General features: G+C 40.1%; 1 protein-coding gene across 7 annotated transcripts in view; it reads left to right on the top strand.

The window, feature by feature from the left end:
• The window catches only part of PH4alphaEFB (prolyl 4-hydroxylase subunit alpha-1), a 208,980-nt gene extending 205,067 nt beyond the window's left edge, over positions 1–3,913 (top strand). For all 7 annotated transcript variants that reach the window (XM_071674780.1, XM_071674778.1, XM_071674784.1 and 4 more), the window contains one exon: positions 1,931–3,913. In XM_071674780.1, the coding sequence (XP_071530881.1) occupies positions 1,931–2,004 (74 nt within the window). In that variant the 3' untranslated portion in view covers positions 2,005–3,913. The remainder of the gene's footprint in view (positions 1–1,930) is intronic.
• Positions 3,914–20,301: the final 16,388 nt, after the last annotated feature.

The raw sequence follows: 20,301 nt of genomic DNA, 5'->3' as shown, positions 1-20,301 counted from the left end.
ATGATCAAAAGCTCATGGAATTGTGACCTGCAAAAATACTGGTAATTTGGTATACCTGGTTTAAAAAGAGGGATGTACATAAGTATATGTGGATGAGTTGGGAAGATGGTAAAAGGGATTATTATATTACATATTGCAAGAGAGAGACTGTTGGATTTGAATCTGTTAAGAGTATTGGCTGGTGGGTTGTCTGATCAGGTAATTACCTGGTGTAGGCAAGGATAAAGATTTGTTGAGATTTCTAGAAAAGAGGGAATGATATGAGTGAGAAGATGGCCATGAAAGTAATGGTGCTTTGAAATGATACATGTGTAAAGAAATATTATGAGAGACTGGCTGTAGACTGGCAAAAGGTGAGAAGAAAAAAAGAATGGGGGAATGGTTGAGGAGTGGGAGATATTTAAGGAAGCAGTGCTGGCATGTGTGGGAAAAGTGTGTGGCATGTGGGAGGTGGGCAGGTGGGAAAGGGGAGTGAGTGGTGGAATGATGAGGTAAAGTTGCTAGTGAAAGAGAAAACAAAGGTGTATGGGCAGGACCTACAGAGAAGAAGTGTGAATGACTGGGAGGTACAAGAGAAAGCAGCAGGAAATCAAAAGGAAGGAGTTAAATAAAGGTGGCAGATCAGAGTTGGAGTGAGCGAGTATTGGTGAGGAAAGGTTAACAAAGAAGATATATGTGTTAGAGGTGGAGGGAACAAGGAGAAGCAGGAGACCAAATTGGAGGTGGAAGGAAGGAGTGAAAAAGATTTTGAGTGATGGGGGCCTGAACATACCAGGGTTGATGTGCTGTCAATAGACTGAACCGGGGCATGTGAAACGTCTGGGATAAACCATGGAAAGGTCTATGGGGCCTGGATGTGGGTAGGAAGCTGTGGTTTCAGTGCATTACACATGACAGCCAGAGACTGAGTGTGAATGAATGTGGCCATTTTTGTCTGTTTCCCTGGCACTTCCTCACTGAAGCAGGGGCTAGCGATGCTGTTTCATGTGGGGCAGGGTAGAGCCATGAATGGATGAAGGCAAGCAAATATAAATATGTACATGTGTATATATGTATATGTTTGTGGATGTATATGTATGTACGTATATGTTGATATGTATATGTACGTGTATGGGCGTTTATTATTGTATATGAATGGATGTGCCATTTTTCTTCTGTTTCCTGGTGCTACTTCACTGACACAGGAAATGGCGATCAAGTATAATAAAATGAATAATAAATCTGTTTTAGCTTCCTGGTGGGCAAATACTGTTGCAAAAGTTTTTTGGCTCTGCCCATGGTGGAGAAATAGTTTTTATCTCAATTTTTTTTTCATTGCATTGTTTATCTGACTGTTGCCCTTCTTTTATCACCTTTCTTCCCTTCCCTATTGTCAGCATGGGGACACAGCTCTCATTCTATCCTTTCATTTTGATTGATGCGGATAGTAGCAATGACTTCTGTTAAATGATAAATGAATCATCATACATAATTAACAAATGTGTATTACTCAGCATTTACTGTATATCTGAAACATTAGGGCTGTGCAGATTTTTTTTTGTAAGTAAAATGAAAAGAATAAAAAAAATTTTAAGATAACTTTCTCTCACCTCCTATATTCAGTCAGCCAGCCTTACATACATTTATTACAAATAACACAAATATCAATTTTCTTTGCATTTGATGTCTTCTGAAAAAATTGGTTTATGTTGAATGAGTTAACATGGGAGAATTGTCACGGAATATATAAATGAGGTTAGAGATGGGTCTAAGCAGAGACCAAAAATGAGGTTGGAGGACAGTAAAGGTATATTTGTAGGAAAGTACAGTAGTTATGGAAGAATGTTATACATATGACCATGATGTGTTTAGGAATTTTAAATGAGCCATTAATCTTTGACATAAAGAAATGGTTATATAGATGGAGCATGATGTATTTTTTTCTTTTCAGTATCCAACAAATGGATTCATGAACGTGGACAAGAATTCAGGAGACCATGTGCTTTAGAATACGACGAATTATAATAATGTGCACTTTACCTTTTTCTATTTATGTGATTTTTTTGTAAGGCCAGAGAATCCTGGGATAGTAGGAATTTCTTTTTTTTTTTTTTTAGTTACTGTTGGATGTAGACCAAATTTTGATGCTATGTAATCAAGTAAGCTTCCACACGTTCCATCATTCTGAATTCCTCTTAGAATCATATATTTTTTTTACCCCCATTACTTAATTTCAGTAATAAGTGTAAGGAATGAGAAAATATATTCCAAGCATTATTTTTGATGGTAATTTCATAAGAAGTATTATAATGGAATTTCAGCTCAAATGAAAAGATCAGCCTGCAGATAACAGTACCAGGGATGTGCTGGCTAATGATCTTTCAAGATATGTTTGCTTACGAGTCAAATCTTATTTCTCAAAGATAATTCAGTATGTTCCTATAGGCTTATCATGTGACTAATTCTGTATCTCACAGTTGTCAACATGATCAATGCTTTCTTTTCTTCTTTTTACCCTTTTAAGAATCCTTGCCAAATTAGATTATTAATTTAATTCTATATGAAAAAAATTCAAGGTAGATGTTTTTGTTAAAGATTTTATTTTGTAATATTGCTTTGAAGTTTTTCATTCTTTAGAAATATTTCATACTGCAGAACATTACATACATGGTTATTTTATAGTACACTTGTTATTCCCTTAACATTGATATTGCAACGAAGAAATAATGGAAATTTTGATTTCATAAATTTTTAACAATCTTATCAATGTGAATGCTTGCTGGTTCTTTTAAGGCATGAGAATCTCAGTACCTGGTTTTACACTATATGAAGAATCGCCTCTTGAACTTAGACCTGAATTAATGCATTTATCTATGGATGTCAGTAATCTCAAAAGGCAGTAGTTTTGATGTACTTATACATATGCTTATCTGAAAATAAAAGAGGTGCTCAGAATGTTTTGTATCTCGAGAATATGTAGTTAAGAGTTATTGACTGTTAACTAGTAATTCAGTATTATATTGTGAATAATTTCTAATATATATATATGTATATGTGTTTGTGTATTTTAGAGAGAAGGGCTAATTGTGAAAAAAATTATGTCAGCTATATTTACAAAACACAATTTTTCCAAGGAATAAGGAAAACAGGTAGACCTAAGATGCACGTTTTTGTTCATGTTGAATTTTGATATACAAACATGTGCTGCCGTAAAACTATATTGCACTGCAGGACCGTAAAATGTCAAGAGTGAAGTGGCAGTTTGAATGTATTCAGTAAATTTTAGGGTGTATTAAATCTTCACTCTGTTTTTCTATGTGGATATTCAAGTTACTTTAATATTTGTAGTATTTAAAGAATTAGCCCAATGATGAAGACAACAGCACCAGGATTTTTTTACTCTTGGTTTTCATGCAATCTCAGCACTGTACTTTGCAGTAGATATGAATGTAGTGTGACTAATGGAATATATCCAAGGGAGATGGTATATTTCTTTTTAATGTACATAACATTTTCATGGGATATTGTTGAGATGATAAATGTATGAACTGCACTTGTGCATATTATTTTTGTCTTTTTGTTCTTACATTTATGTATCCCACATCTTCAAATTTTTTAAGAATCAATAAATTTTTTTGGTATATGATTATCTATTGATGGAGAGTCTCTGAAACAGTACTTGGTTAACCTGTAATTAGGAATTTATTTTGCTGAAAATAATGTTTTATCCAGTGAGCACTATAAACAATATTTTTGCTTTAGGTTTTGGAGTAATGTAACTGCATTGTTTAAGCCTTTGGTTATCATCGTCTGTAGTTGCCACAGAGAATGTATCTCAGCTACTAGGAAAGCAGAAGTTTATTTATTTATTTAATTCTGTACTATATGTTTTTAAGTTGCTTCTCTGAATGAAATAAAAGAAGCTACAAGTGTTCTTGTAGTATGAGTGATACCAAGTTAGTCCATAATTAGTTGCCTTGAAAATATACTTGAAGATATGCAATGACCAAGTAATAGGTAAGGTAAAAATCAAGAGGTGCCATATTAGTGGTTTTTGTAATGTTGCTTTCAAGGTATAATGTAGTACAGTGAAGCTTTAGTAAAGTGTTTCATTTCCTTAGAGTGAGGCCACAGCTGGAATTGTTAAAGCTACATTTGAAACCAACTCTGACCTTGATGGATGGGTGAATGCTTACAAGCACAAAAATTAGTATGTCATAATGATTCCTATATTAGATATGCACTTGGTTTCAGTAACAACTCACACATATCTCTTTTGTAATTTTCTTGTTCCCAAATTTTTATGTGTGGAAATCAGTAGGATACCAAAGCCTCTTACTTTCAGCTGCATATCGGCAGATATGACATTGTGATACGTGTTTGGTCCAGTGATATAGCACGTGATTCGTCTGTCATGAATGCTTTTCCATGCTGTATAGTAAAGCTCATGGGATATGTGGTTGAAATAAACCCCAAGTTCCATAAGATCAGCATATTTTTCAAAAACTCTTTCTTATGTACTCTTTATCTAGACACCTGTCTGACATGTAAGGTATCACTTTTGCTATGCTGTATCTGTTATTTTTTGCTTAACCATTCCCTAACGTTTATACAATTTATCTTATACTTAACACTTCAGCCCTCAGTCTTTTATTTCATCAAACATGCTTTATAATACTCTTTTGAATTTGTCCATACCCTATTTTACCCCTCTCACATTCTAAATACTTCATCTAAGCTTTGTGCTGTACTGCCATTCAAATGTTGAAGAGCCTTAACTCTGCATTCATTAGTATTGAATTCTCATTCCACCTGCTGATTCATCCTTTTCATTTCTATTGTAGAGGTTTGGTAGTTTAGTAACCCTAGTACTGTGTAATAATCTCTGCTTCCAGTCTTATAGATATTTTTATATTTATTTTGTTTTGTCGCTGTCTCCCGCGTTAGCGAGGTAGCGCAAGGAAACAGACAAAAGAATGGCCCAACCCACCCACATACACATGTATATACATACACGTCCACACAGGCAAATATACATACCTATACATCTCAACGTATACGTATATATACACACACAGACATATACATATATACACATGTACATAATTCATACTGTCTGCCTTTATTCATTCCCATTGCCACCCTGCCACACATGAAATGAACAACCTTCTCCCCCCTCATGTGCGCGAGGTAGCGCTAGGAAGACAACAAAGGCCCCATTCGTTCACACTCAGTCTCTAGCTGTGTCATGTAATAATGCACCGAAACCACAGCTCCCTTTCCACATCCAGGCCCCACACAACTTTCCATGGTTTACCCCAGACGCTTCACATGCCCTGGTTCAATCCATTGACAGCACGTCGACCCCGGTATACCACATCATTCCAATTCACTCTATTCCTTGCACGCCTTTCACCCTCCTGCATGTTCAGGCCCCGATCAATCAAAATCTTTTTCACTCCAACTTTCCACCTCCAATTTGGTCTCCCACTTCTCCTCGTTCCCTCCACCTCTGACACATATCTCCTCTTGGTCAATCTTTCCATCTTATGTAGTAAATCTGTCTATCTTATGTATTATCTGTCTGTTCCTGTTCATATAAGATGGGGTAAATACATTTATTATAACAATTTATTCATAAGTTGTATCCAGTTTGCTAAAAATAACAAAGGATTCCACATTACTGTAAGTCTTGCGTATTTCAATTTGTGTATGTAGTCGATTCATGAAAGAAACTGATGTCATTCACACTGTTATCCTCACACACACAAAAATTTTTTTCATACATCAAAACTTCATTTTACAAGCATCTTGATCTGAAACACCTTCTCTTGAATAAGTCACTCGATGCATCTGTCCTTATATTTGTGGCCACTTTCATATTGTTTCTTTTCTATACCATATTTCCAATGATAGATATGTGTGGAAGGCGAGAACATTATCTCGGAAAGCAAAAATGATTATGTTTGAAGGAATATTGGTTCTGACAATGTTATATGGTTGCGAGGCTTGGGCTATAGATAGAGCTGTGCGGAGGAAGGTTGATGTGCTGGAAATGAGATGTTTTATGACAATATGTGGTGTGAGGTGGTTTGATTAAGTAATAAAAGGGTAAGAGATATGTGTGGTAGTAAAAAGAGTGTGGTTGAGAGAGCAGATGAGGGTGTTTTGAAATGGTTTGGTCACATGGTGAGAATGAGTGAGGAAAGATTGACAAAGAGGATGTATGTGCCAGTATATGTGCCAGAGGTGGAGGGAACGAGGAGAAGTGGGAGACCAAATTGGAGGTGGAAAGATGGAATGAAAAAGATTTTGAGTTTTTATCGAGGATGTAAGGCATGTGTACGTGTAGGAAGAGAGGAAAGTGATTGGTTCTCAGTGAATGTAGGCTTGCGGCAGATGTGTGTGATGTCTCCATGGTTGTTTAATTTGTTTATGGATGGGGTTGTTAGGGAGGTGAATGCAAGAGTTTTGGAAAGAGGGGCAAGTATGCAGTCTGTTGGGGATGAGAGAGCTTGGGAAGTGAGTCAGTTGTTGTTCGCTGATGATACAGCGCTGGTGGCTGATTCATGTGAGAAACTGCAGAAGCTGGTGACTGAGTTTGGTAAAGTGTGTGAAAGAAGAAAGTTGAGTAAATGTGACTAAGAGCAAGGTTATTAGGTACAGTACGGTTGAGGGTCAAGTCAATTGGGAGGTAAGTTTGAATGGAGAAAAACTGGAGGAAGTAAAGTGTTTTAGATATCTGGGAGTGGATCTGGCAGTGGATGAAACCATGGAAGCGGAAGTGAATCATAGGGTGGGGGAGGGGGCGAAAATCCTGGGAGCCTTGAAGAGTGTTTGGAAGTCGAGAATTATCTCAGAAAGCAGAAATGGGTATGTTTGAAGGAATAGTGGTTCCAACAATGTTGTATGGTTGCGAGGCGTGGGCTATGGATAGAGTTGTGCGCAGGAGGGTGGATGTGCTGGAAATGAGATGTTTGAGGACAATATGTGGTGTGAGGTGGTTTGATCGAGTAAGTAATGTAAGGGTAAGAAAGATGTGTGGAAATAAGAAGAGCGTGGTTGAGGGAGCAGAAGAGGGTGTTTTGAAATGGTTTAGGCACATGGAGAGAATGAGTGAGGAAAGATTGACCAAGAGGATATATGTGTCGGAGGTGGAGGGAACGAGGAGAAGTGGGAGACCAAATTGGAGGTGGAAAGATGGAGTGAAAAAGATTTTGAGTGATCGGGGCCTGAACATGCAGGAGGGTGAAAGGCGGGCAAGGAATAGAGTGAATTGCATCAATCTGGTATACCGGGGTCGACATGCTGTCAATGGATTGAACCAGGGCATGTGAAGCATCTGGGGTAAACCATGGAAAGTTGTGTGGGGCCTGGATGTGGAAAAGGGAGCTGTGGTTTCGGGCATTATTGCATAACAGCTAGAGACTGAGTGTGAACAAGTGGGGCCTTTGTTGTCTTTTCCTAGCGCTACCTCACGCACATGAGGGGGGAGGGGGATGTTATTTCCATGTGTAGGCGAGGTGGCAATGGGAATGATTAAAGGCAGACAGTGTGAATTGTGTGCATGTGTATATATGTATATGTCTGTGTGTGTGTATATATATGTGTACATTGAGATGTATGGGTATGTATATTTGCGTGTGGGGACTTGTATGTATATACATGGGTATGGGGGTGGGTTGGGCCATTTCTTTCGTCTGTTTACTTGCGCTACCTCGCAAACGCGGGAGACTGCGACAAAGCAAAATAATAAAAAAAAAAAAGTTTGGTAGTGTCTTCAATGGGGTAGACTGTCCATTCAAAGTGTGAGCTGGATTCAAGTCTGTTTTGGGTTACAAGAGTGATTGAAGACTTCTGTGAAGATGCAGACATTCTATTGTGGGTGAGCCATTTCTAGTTATGTAATGTAGTCCTGTGTGTTTGATGATGCTACTGTGGTGTTGGGATGTGATTGTGAGGCTGTCTGCATATGAAAGGCCCTTCATGTTGGAATGTGCCTGAGGTAATGAGAGGTCATGTGAGTAGAGATTGAAGAGAGTTGGAGAAGGAATTACCTCAGGTAATTTCAGAGTTTAAATGTTACAGATGTGAAGCCATTAAATGGCTTTGGCATGGCAGCTGGCTGTGAAATTGGCTATCCGATGGTGATCATTGTTGTTGGGGGGTTGGTGTAGAGTAATTTTTGTGTGAGGGTGTACCATGGGATTGCATCAAATGCTTTGTTGATATGTACTGCCAGTCGTAATGTGTGGGCAGGATGGGTTGTGGTTTGTTGAATCCATGTAGGTGGTAGTGTTTTGTTGTGAGGCCATCCTATGTGGGTGAGAGTAAAATATTTTGTTTGATTCTGCTGTGGATAATTTATCACAAAATTCAGATGAAGATAAAAATGATGTAGAGCAGTAGGAGGGGGTTAGGTGGTTTGGAGGGCTTTAGGATTAGTATTCTTTTGGAAGGTTTTCAGATGTTAGAGATTTGTTATGGAGCCAGGGGTAATTAAAGATATCTTTAGGTGCTTGTTTTGCAAATTGGCCTTAGTGTTTTATGTGAAAGTTTGATATATTGTCAGGGCCTCTAGCAGGAGAGTCCTTTAATTGCATTGCTTGTATCAGCATGAGTGAAGGGAGGGGTAGGCAATTGTTTCTGGATGTATTTTGTGAAGGTATTTCATGACTTTCCTCTTTGGAGATGTATGTTCTCTAGGAGAAGGGATTTTCTGGAATGGCTCAAGGGTGCTTCATGAGGGGTGGCTGGACTAGTTTGATAAGAATGGATTTTCTTTAGTGTGCACCAAAGTTGGGTGCTGTGGGTCTCATGATTCATAGTATTGAAGAAGGAGTGTCGGTTCTCAGCTTCCTTCAATGATCAGGTTAGTGATGGAGTTATTTGGGGTTTGGATTTGTTTTGTGATATCTAAATTGTGAGTGGTTGTGTCTGAGCTAGTTTCTTTGCTTTATGAAGTGTGTAATGTAGGGAGAAATTTGAGTTTCATTTATTTCTGTGCCCTTGTGGTATATGCTATTTGCTGGCTAGGTTGGAGATAGTGATCTCGTGATGAGTAGTCATCTCTACCAATGTTTTGGAGCTTTGTCTCTTGTGTACTGTGTGAAAGCTGGCCACTCTGCTTTCCTTTAGTTTGTTTAAGTTTTCAGTGGTTATGTAAATTGGATGGACTACATCAAATGCAGGGGGTAAGTGGTGAGATAATAGTTTGTCTAGCATGCTTGAGTTGGTCCTTGTTTGTAATGCTGGTGAGCAGAATGTGACGTCTTGTGAAGTTAGCCACTGGAGATAGTGAGTTGTGAGTCTGAATGGTTGGCTACATAGGTTGAGGTTAGCAAGAGGTTGCAAGTGGACTTTGACTATTTCACCATGGGTATCATGGGTGTGAGTGTCAAGCCAAACAGAACGCCAGGCATTGAAATCAGTGTTGAGTGTGCTGGTAAGGTTCTGCTGTTGGGTTGTGTATCTGGAGGGTGAGGAACTGTGGAGGGAGAGGTATGTAAATGTTGATTATCAAGTAGTGTGGACTGATGTTTATTTATGGGTAGGATAATGTCATTGTTTTATAATGTTATTGATGTTGGAGAAAGGCATGGTTTGTTGGATGTGTCAAGTCCTCCTTATCCTTTACGTTTATTTTATACAGTTGTGTGGTGGTATGGCAGATCTGGGTGTGAGTGGTTTCTCGGGAGAGGGTTATGTGGATTTTAGTGTTCTCTGGCATGTGGTGAGTAATTTTGTAAGTTTGTTTCTGACACCAATGGCATTAAGTTGCAGTATATTCAGCTTCTTATTGGGGTTATGTGAAGTAGGATGATTTGTTTGTGAAAAGTGAGTGTTTTGTGACATTGCATGTTGGTTTTTTGTGCTGGAGGTGTGGGGGGTTTGTGATGGGATTTTGAAAATTGCTTTCCAAGTGCTGTTGCACTTTCACTGTTTGATTTATGTCTAATGGATGACAGTGATATGCATTGGAAGTGATACTGCAGACAGCAGTTGAAGCATTTGATGGAGTAGCACTTTTCCATGATAGGCTTTTAGTAATGTGTACAGAGGGAACAGCTAGCTACAGCACCTCCAGTGAACACTCAAGAAGTTAGGACTGGGATGCCCTCAACTGAAGCTATGCAAAACCTTCATGCCCCAAAGGGTTCCACATTAACCTGCTCCTATGTGTAGGGCAGCCTCGAGCTGTCTCCAGCTGCCATGCCAGGCCATGGGTCATGTCCAGACGTCTTACACATAATCGCATATTTTTTCACTGGTGGGAGATGATAGCCTAGTCATCACTCCCAATTACTATTAACCCTAACCATGGACCGCCACCTTAGTCCCTGCATGTCGCAGAAAGGTACTAAGAGGGAACAGAAGAAGGCGATGAGTGCCCATCCTTCTCAAAGACTCAGGTTGGTGTGTCTGAATGTGTGTGGATGTAACCAAGATAAGAAAAAAATGAGTGATAGGTTGAATGTTCAAGGAAAGATTTCTGGATGTTCTGGCTCCTGAATGTAACAAAGCTCAAGGGTAATTGAAAAGAATGGTCTAGGAATGTCTTAGGGGTAAAGTCAGGGGTTGATGTGTGTTATTGTCAAGGAAGGAGTAGCTAGCATTACAGCTGAAGCAGGAGCTGTGGAATTGTGTGAGAGTAAAAATGAGCTCCATGCTGATGAGGGGAAAAATTTAAATGCATTTTAAGAGATTGGTGATTATTTGTGCATGTGCACTTGGCCATTCAGTGAAAAGATGAGGCAAATGTTTTGGGAACAGCTGAGTTGCAAAATAAGCAATTTTGTGATGGGCAATTTAAATACGAGAAAGAGTAATGTGGCATTTCAGGGTGGAGTTGGTGGACATGATGTATTCATGGTAAGATGAATAGGAATGGAAAACAATTTGTGGAGGTATGTGCTGACATAAGTATACATTGATGAATGGGAAAGATTCTGAGAGGACATTATTGAATTATGTACTAATTGATAGGTATGCAAAAGAGAGACTCATGGATGTGAATGTGTCGAGAGTGGTAGCTGATGGGATGACTGATCATTACCTCATCGAGGCAAGGGTAAAGATTTGTAAAGATTTTTTGGAAAAGATGAATTGATATGAGAGAGGAGGGCTGTGAAAGTATGTGAGCTTGGAGAAGAGAGAGAGAGGGGGATAAATGCCAAGAGAGACTGGGTGTAGAATAGCAAAAGGTGAGAATAAATGAAGCAAGGGGAGTGGGTGAGGAAAGGATATATTTAAGGAAGCAGTGCTGGCATGTGTAAGAGAAGTGTATAGCATGGAGAAGGTGGGAAGTAAGCAGGTGAGAGAGGGTAGTAAGTGGGATGACAAAGCAAAGTTGCTATGAGGAGTGCTTACAGGAAAGGAGTGCAAATGACTGGGAGATGTACAAGAGAAAACAGCTGGAGGTCAAGAATGAACTTACAATGGTTAAAAGAGAGGGCAAATGAGAGTTGGGGTGAGTGGGTATTGGTAAACTTCAGGAAAAACAAGATGTTTTAGAAGGAGGTTAACAGTGTAAGAGAAACAAGAAAATAAATGGGGCAAATGAGGAAGTGCAATAGGTAGTGATGATCTGAGGAGGAAGTGGAGTAAGTATTTTGAAGGAATGTTAAATGTGTTTGTAATGACAGGGTGGCAGTTGGATGTTTGAGTCAAGGAGGTATGCAAAATGAGAGAGTCATGGAAAGTGGTTTGGTGAGAGAAGAGGTGTTGAAAGCATTGCATAAGGTGAAATTTGGCAAGGTTTTTGAAGAGGATTGTATTGCAGTTGAATTTCTTAAAAAAAAAAAAAAAAAAGGGGGGGGGTAATGATGTTTTTTAATGTAATGCATGGTTCATGTTGAGGTTCCTGAAGATTGTTGGAATGCATATATAGTACCATTGTCTAAGACAAGAAGGACAGAGGTGGCTGTCTGAATTACAGTAGGTATAGGTTTTTTGAGTATATCTGATAAGTTTGTGGGAGAATGGTAATTGAGAGGGCAAAGACAAGCACAAAGCATCAGACTGGAGAGGAACACTGTGGTAGAGAATGTACATCAGGTATTTGCTTTCAAGAATGTGAGAGATGTTGACACACAAGGATTTGTATGTGGCATTTATGGATCTGGAGAAAGCATATGATGGGATTGATAAAGATGCCATGTGAAAGGTGTTACAAGTATATGGTATGAGAGCAGAGGTTCTAGAAGCAGAAGTTTTTATCAAGCATGTGTGAATAAGGAGAGAGGAGTTTGAGTAGTTCCAGGTGAAGGTGAGTCTGCAGCAGTTGTGTGATTTTACACACACGCACTTGTTTTTTTAGGCTCCCATCATGGACAGAAGTCCACATCGAGGCCAGGCCTTGATTGAAATATAGAGAGAATAATGAAAGAAAAAAAGATAAGACGAGAAGGTATCTAAGAATTTTTGGGAAGTGAAAAACCTGCCTTTTAAAATGTGCCAGGTCATAGTTGTTGAAAAGGTAGAGAGCACCACACATTAATCATGAGATGCAGCAGCTTGCCAAGTGTTATGTGGTCTACCTAGAGGTAGGGGCACACAAGCAGCCAGTTCTCAGGAGCAAAAACCAAAGTAATACCTATAGAAGAAGGAAATTGAACCAACACTATGGTGTAAGGTACGTGCATCAAGTTTGGAAGTTAGCCTGGGACAGTTTATAAGTCAGACCGCTTTCAATTCGACTCTTTCGAGTAAGGATGCAGAGCTAGAACCACCCCAGATGTGAAGGAAGTACTCCATACGAGGACAGATCAATCATTTGTTTAGATGCAGTAATTGTTCAGAAGAAAAGTTTAATCATCTAAGCAGGACACAGTTTTTTAGAGATAGACTTGGCTATTTCCATAATGTGGGGTTTCCAAGAAAGAGTGGATATTACAGTAATACCAAGTACTTTTCACTGAGTCAATGGGTGGAATTGCAGAACTGTCAAAAAAGAGAAGTTGTGAGGAGCTTTCAATAAAGAAATGGGCAGAAACTGGGTCTTGGAGGCATTAAACTTAATTAGATCTTGTCTACCCCACTGAGATAACCTGTCCAAGCCTGAGGTAACTGAGGAAGCTGTGACAAGACAAGATGCAGATTGAGTGAGAGAAGGAGGTGCAGATTGAAGGATGTGGATAAATGCAGTGTTGAGTCCAATGTATGAGTGCATTTGATGATTTATGGAGGAGAGAAAACTGCTCTTGAGAAAAAGTTTAGGGGACAGGACAGAACCTTGAGGGACACAGCTGTTGATGGAGAAAAAAGGATGGTTGATCAACAACAACCACAGAGATAGATTGGCATAGAGGAAATTGGATTTGAAAGAGCAAAGTGAGGAGGGGAAGCCAAAAGAAGGGAACTTAAAGATGTTTCAAGGGCAACTACACATGACCCCAAAATCTTTCAAGGATGATGATCAGACTCTAGTAAGATAGGAAAGAATATCACCACTAGATCTCACCTTCTGGAAGCCATATTGGTGATCACAGAGAAGACTGTGATTTTCAAGATGTCTAAGGATATGGGAGTTAGGAGGGATTCAAAGACTTTGGAAATGATTGATGTCAAAGCCGTAGGATGATAGAGGGGTCAGCACCATCACCTTTCTTAGGGATGAGATGTATTGATGCATGCTTCCAAGGAGAAGGAAAAGTTTTGGATTTTAAACAGAAATGGAACAGACGAGCAAGTGCAGGTGCAAGTTCAGAGGCACTTTTTCAATACATGAGGATAGATACTTTCCAGACAATCTGAAAAGAGACTATAGAAAGGATTAATAAGAGGATCATCAGGGGGTGAAGGGATGTTAGTCATCCAAGGTGGAGTTAGAGGAGAAAAGGAACCAAAGAGAGTTACTTTAAGACCAGAAAGCCCTATCAGTGGATAATGAGGAGAGGTTACAACACTTCCTTTAAATAAAGGAATGCTTTAACTCACAGATAATGTGCTTGCAGTGATTACAGGTAGTGATAAAAGTTGAATGGGAGCTAGAGGCAGGAGAGTTTTTCCAAGCCCAGTATGCATGATCCCTTGCTTGAATGACTTCAGAACAGGAACGGTTGAACCATGGTGCTGGATGAAGAGGGGATAAATTCTTCCTATCCTGCAAGAATAACCTTTGCTATGCATTTAGCATAGACAGAAGCTTCACCACATAAGAGACTGATTTACCCAAGGAAAGTCAGAAAAGAAGTTACGTACATTGTTCCAGTCAGCTATGTTGAAGTGCTAGTATTTATGCATAGAAGGGGCTGCTGGAGGCAGAGGTACCTTTAGAGTAGATAATTATAACAGTGTGATCAGATGAATCAATTATGATTGAGATTCTGTACTTAAAGTGGGTTGGACTAGAGGTGAAAAACAAATCCAGAATATTAGGAGAGTGGTCACAGCAGTCAGAAATATGGGTAAGGTGGGAAATAACTTCCTCAAAATCATTGACAATGGAGAACATGAGGGCTTCAATCCCTCCACCATCCTTATGTAAAAATTCAACAATTCCTTACAGTGAATGCTGAAATCCCAGAGGCAGAGGATCTTGGCTTGAGGGTGTGAGGATGTCATAGTCTCATGGCGGGAGTTTAGATAGTCAAAGAAAGATATAGAATTCACAGAATTAAGAGAACAATAGATAAAATGGCAGAAAAGTGTGGTTGTTGAGAAACACAGACAAGCCACAAAATGTCTAAGTTTGGGGACTCAAGGTCCTTGAGGCATGCAATAAGTGTGTTTATGTTGAAATAAGCATAAATGCCACCTGTGAGCTGGAATTGTGAGCGGGATTGTAGTTGGATATGAAAAAGGGACTAGTGAGAATATCATCAGACAACTGTGTCTCAGAGAGAAGTAAGATATTAGGAGTGATACTAGACAGTTGGTGTTCAACAGGGTAGAGGTTACTAGAGAGACTATGAATGATGCTGTAGCGAACCGAAAAAGAGGAAGGCCTAACAGAGAGGGAAAGGTAGTGGGAGGGGCTGCTACTACTACTGCCAGAGCCCTCCCTCTCATTTGCAGTTGAGTCAGACAGGAACTCAGAGATTCTTTGCACCTCATGATGCAATATTTGAGTAGGTGTATGGTGCTTGTAAGGAGATGATAGGACTAGCCCGGTAGTCTCATTTTGATGAGACAGAAAGTAAGACCAGCAGTCCTGACAAGGAGTGTATAAGATGGTTCTAGACACTATTTTTATGCTCCTCAGTCAGCCTATAACCTAATGGGTTGCTCCAAGGGTATTGGAAAGGGTTAAGACACTACCACCTGAGCCCTCCCTCTGATCAGTGGCAGTTGCAATATTTAACGTTTCTTTGTTCCTCCTGTCTTATCCTGCTATACTTGTTTCTTGCTTTCTTATACCTTTCAAATGCTGTCTAGTCAGGGTTCCATCAGTGTCTTTGTCACAGGACACTTCAAACCCCTGACTTCTTTTCTTATACACGCCCCTCCTCTTTTATCTTTTGCTCTGTATTTGAGGCTTGCGGTACCCATGTTCCTCCTTCACTGTAAATTTCACATAACCGCTAACCACAATGGCCAGATTCCTGGCTACTGAACTCCATTTCTCAATTTACGGCACCATAGAAACGACTGAGCTTTGTATAATATTCACAATCTATGTGATTTGAAATGGATTTCATTAATGCTCTTTTAACATTCTCATCTCTGATGCCTGTACCAACTGGAATTCCCTTAAGGGGTTGACCTTGGCAATAGAGTCTTCATAACTAGAGAACGCCAGTGCTGCTTTTTAGCCTTTAGTGCCTCACCCTTAACAGGCCACTGGCAGAGGGAAACTCTAGTGCAGTCTTTGCAGAGGCTCCTATCAAATGCTCCAACTGATTACAACTACCTAATGCTCCTACCAACTACTTCTACCTAATGCTCCTGCCTAAATGTTCCTACCTACTACTACTGTGTACTGCTCCTACCATTTTACCAAAAGGTGCATAGTGCTCATCACAAGAATATCTTTGAGTTACAAAGAATGAGCTGTGTGAGTTAAATGTTGTCAAGTGTTATGTATGACAAGGATTTTTTTTTTGAGAATTTGAATTCTAATTATGCATCAAGACGAGAAAATTACAAATTTTAGAATTTCTTCATATTTTGGCTAAAAAAAAAATAAGGTTTGCACTTCTATTTCAGTAATATCACAACAATGTTAACACATAATTCCCTTTTTTAAAGCAAGCAGTAATATATATATATATATATATATATATATATATATATATATATATATATCAGATTGGGGAAGAGCAGTGTGGTTTCAGAAGTGGTAGAGGATGTGTGGATCAGGTGTTTGCTTTGAAGAATGTATGTGAGAAATACTTAGAAAAGCAAATGGATTTGTATGTAGCATTTATGGATCTGGAGAAGGCATATGATAGAGTTGATAGAGATGCTCTGTGGAAGGTATTAAGAATATATGGTGTGGGAGGCAAGTTGTTAGAAGCAGTGAAAAGTTTTTATCGAGGATGTAAGGCATGTGTACGTGTAGGAAGAGAGGAAAGTGATTGGTTCTCAGTGAATGTAGGTTTGCGGCAGGGGTGTGTGATGTCTCCATGGTTGTTTAATTTGTTTATGGATGGGGTTGTTAGGGAGGTGAATGCAAGAGTTTTGGAAAGAGGGGCAAGTATGAAGTCTGTTGAGGATGAGAGAGCTTGGGAAGTGAGTCAGTTGTTGTTCGCTGATGATACAGCGCTGGTGGCTGATTCATGTGAGAAACTGCAGAAGCTGGTGACTGAGTTTGGTAAAGTGTGTGAAAGAAGAAAATTAAGAGTAAATGTGAATAAGAGCAAGGTTATTAGGTACAGTAGGGTTGAGGGTCAATTCAATTGGGAGGTGAGTTTGAATGGAGAAAAACTGGAGGAAGTGAAGTGTTTTAGATATCTGGGAGTGGATCTGGCAGCGGATGGAACCATGGAAGCGGAAGTGGATCATAGGGTGGGGGAGGGGGCGAAAATTCTGGGAGCCTTGAAGAATGTGTGGAAGTCGAGAACATTATCTCGGAAGGCAAAAATGGGTATGTTTGAAGGAATAGTGGTTCCAACAATGTTGTATGGTTGCGAGGCGTGGACTATGGATAGAGTTGTGCGCAGGAGGATGGATGTGCTGGAAATGAGATGTTTGAGGACAATGTGTGGTGTGAGGTGGTTTGATCGAGTAAGTAACGTAAGGGTAAGAGAGATGTGTGGAAATAAAAAGAGCGTGGTTGAGAGAGCAGAAGAGAGTGTTTTGAAATGGTTTGGTCACATGGAGAGAATGAGTGAGGAAAGATTGACCAAGAGGATATATGTGTCGGAGGTGGAGGGAACGAGGAGAAGAGGGAGACCAAATTGGAGGTGGAAAGATGGAGTGAAAAAGATTTTGTGTGATCGGGGCCTGAACATGCAGGAGGGTGAAAGGAGGGCAAAGAATAGAGTGAAATGGATCGATGTGGTATACCGGGGTTGACGTGCTGTCAGTGGATTGAATCAAGGCATGTGTATGGGGGTGGGTTGGGCCATTTCTTTCGTCTGTTTCCTTGCGCTGCCTCGCAAACGCGGGAGACAGCGACAAAGCAAAAAGAAAAAAAAAATATATATATATATTTATCTTTAAAACTATTCGACAATTCCCGCGTTAGTGAGGTAGCGTTAAGAACAGAGAACTGGGCCTTTGAGGGAATATCCTCACCCTTCTCTGTTCCTTCTTTTGGAAAATTAGAAAAAAAAAAAAAATGAGAGGGGAGGATTTCCAGCCCCCTGCTCCCTCCCCTTTTAGTCGCCTTCTACAACACGCAGGGAATATATGGGAAGTATTCTTTCTCCCCTATCCCCAGGGATAATATATATATATATATATATATATATATATATTTTTTTTTTTTTTTTATACTTTGTCGCTGTCTCCCGCGTTTGCGAGGTAGCGCAAGGAAACAGACGAAAGAAATGGCCCAACCCCCCCCCCCATACACATGTACATACACACGTCCACACACGCAAATATACATACCTACACAGCTTTCTATGGTTTACCCCAGACGCTTCACATGCCTTGATTCAATCCACTGACAGCACATCAACCCCTGTATACCACATCGCTCCAATTCACTCTATTCCTTGCCCTCCTTTCACCCTCCTGCATGTTCAGGCCCCGATCACACAAAATCTTTTTCACTCCATCTTTCCACCTCCAATTTGGTCTCCCTCTTCTCCTCGTTCCCTCCACCTCCGACACATATATCCTCTTGGTCAATCTTTCCTCACTCATTCTCTCCATGTGCCCAAACCATTTCAAAACACCCTCTTCTGCTCTCTCAACCACGCTCTTTTTATTTCCACACATCTCTCTTACCCTTACGTTACTTACTCGATCAAACCACCTCACACCACACATTGTCCTCAAACATCTCATTTCCAGCACATCCATCCTCCTGCGCACAACTCTATCCATAGCCCACGCCTCGCAACCATACAGCATTGTTGGAACCACTATTCCTTCAAACATACCCATTTTTGCTTTCCGAGATAATGTTCTCGACTTCCACACATTTTTCAAGGCTCCCAGGATTATTAAACATACCCATTTTTGCTTTCCGAGATAATGTTCTCAACTTCCACACATTCTTCAAGGCTCCCAGGATTTTCGCCCCGTCCCCCACCTTATGATTCACTTACGCTTCCATGGTTCCATCCGCTGTCAGATCCACTCCCAGATATCTAAAACACTTTACTTCCTCCAGTTTTTCTCCATTCAAACTTACCTCCCAATTGACTTGACCCTCAACCCTACTGTACCTAATAACCTTGCTCTTATTCACATTTACTCTTAACTTTCTTCTTTCACACACTTTACCAAACTCAGTCACCAGCTTCTGCAGTTTCTCACATGAATCAGCCACCAGCGCTGTATCATCAGCAAACAACTGACTCACTTCCCAAGCTCTCTCATCCCCAACAGACTTCATACTTGCCCCTCTTTCCAAAACTTGCATTCACCTCCCTAACAACCCCATCCATAAACAAATTAAACAACCATGGAGACATCACACACCCCTGCCGCAAACCTACATTCACTGAGAACCAATCACTTTCCTGTCTTCCTACACGTACACATGCCTTACATCCTCGATAAAAACTTTTCACTGCTTCTAACAACTTGCCTCCCACACCATATATTCTTAATACCTTCCACAGAGCATCTCTATCAACTCTGTCATATGCCTTCTCCAGATCCATAAATGCTACATACAAATCCATTTGCTTTTCTAAGTATTTCTCACATACATTCTTCAAAGCAAACACCTGATCCACACATCCTCTACCACTTCTGAAACCACACTGCTCTTCCCCAATCTGATGCTCTGTACATGCCTTCACCCTCTCAATCAATACCCTCCCATATAATTTACCAGGAATACTCAACAAACTTATACCTCTGTAATTTGAGCACTCACTCTTATCCCCTTTGCCTTTGTACAATGGCACTATGCACGCATTCCACCAATCCTCAGGCACCTCACCATGAGTCATACATACATTAAATAACCTTACCAACCAGTCAATAATACAGTCACCCCCTTTTTTAATAAATTCCACTGCAATACCATGCAAACCTGCTGCCTTGCCGGCTTTCATCTTCCGCAAAGCTTTTACTACCTCTTCTCTGTTTACCAAATCATTTTCCCTAACCCTCTCTCTTTGCACACCACCTCGACCAAAACACCCTATAACTGCCACTCTATCATCAAACACATTCAACAAACCTTCAAAATACTCACTCCATCTCCTTCTCACATCACCACTACTTGTTATCACCTCCCCATTTGCGCCCTTCACTGAAGTTCCCATTTGCTCCCTTGTCTTACGCACTTTATTTACCTCCTTCCAGAACATCTTTTTATTCTCCCTAAAATTTAATGATACTCTCTCACCCCAACTCTCATTTGCCCTCTTTTTCACCTCTTGCACCTTTCTCTTGACCTCCTGTCTCTTTCTTTTATACACCTCCCACTCAATTGGATTTTTTCCCTGCAAAAATCGTCCAAATACCTCTCTCTTCTCTTTCACTAATAATCTTACTTCTTCATCCCACCACTCACTACCCTTTCTAATCAACCCACCTCCCACTCTTCTCATGCCACAAGCATCTTTTGCGCAATCCATCACTGATTCCCTAAATACATCCCATTCCTCCCCCACTCCCCTTACTTCCATTGTTCTCACCTTTTTCCATTCTGTACTCAGTCTCTCCTGGTACTTCCTCACACAAGTCTCCTTCCCAAGCTCACTTACTCTTACCACCCTCTTCACCCCAACATTCACTCTTCTTTTC

Source organism: Panulirus ornatus, chromosome 20, assembly GCF_036320965.1.
Source record: "Panulirus ornatus isolate Po-2019 chromosome 20, ASM3632096v1, whole genome shotgun sequence".
Classification (NCBI taxonomy): Eukaryota; Metazoa; Arthropoda; class Malacostraca; order Decapoda; family Palinuridae; genus Panulirus; species Panulirus ornatus.
This window is presented reverse-complemented; position numbering and strand designations above follow the sequence as displayed.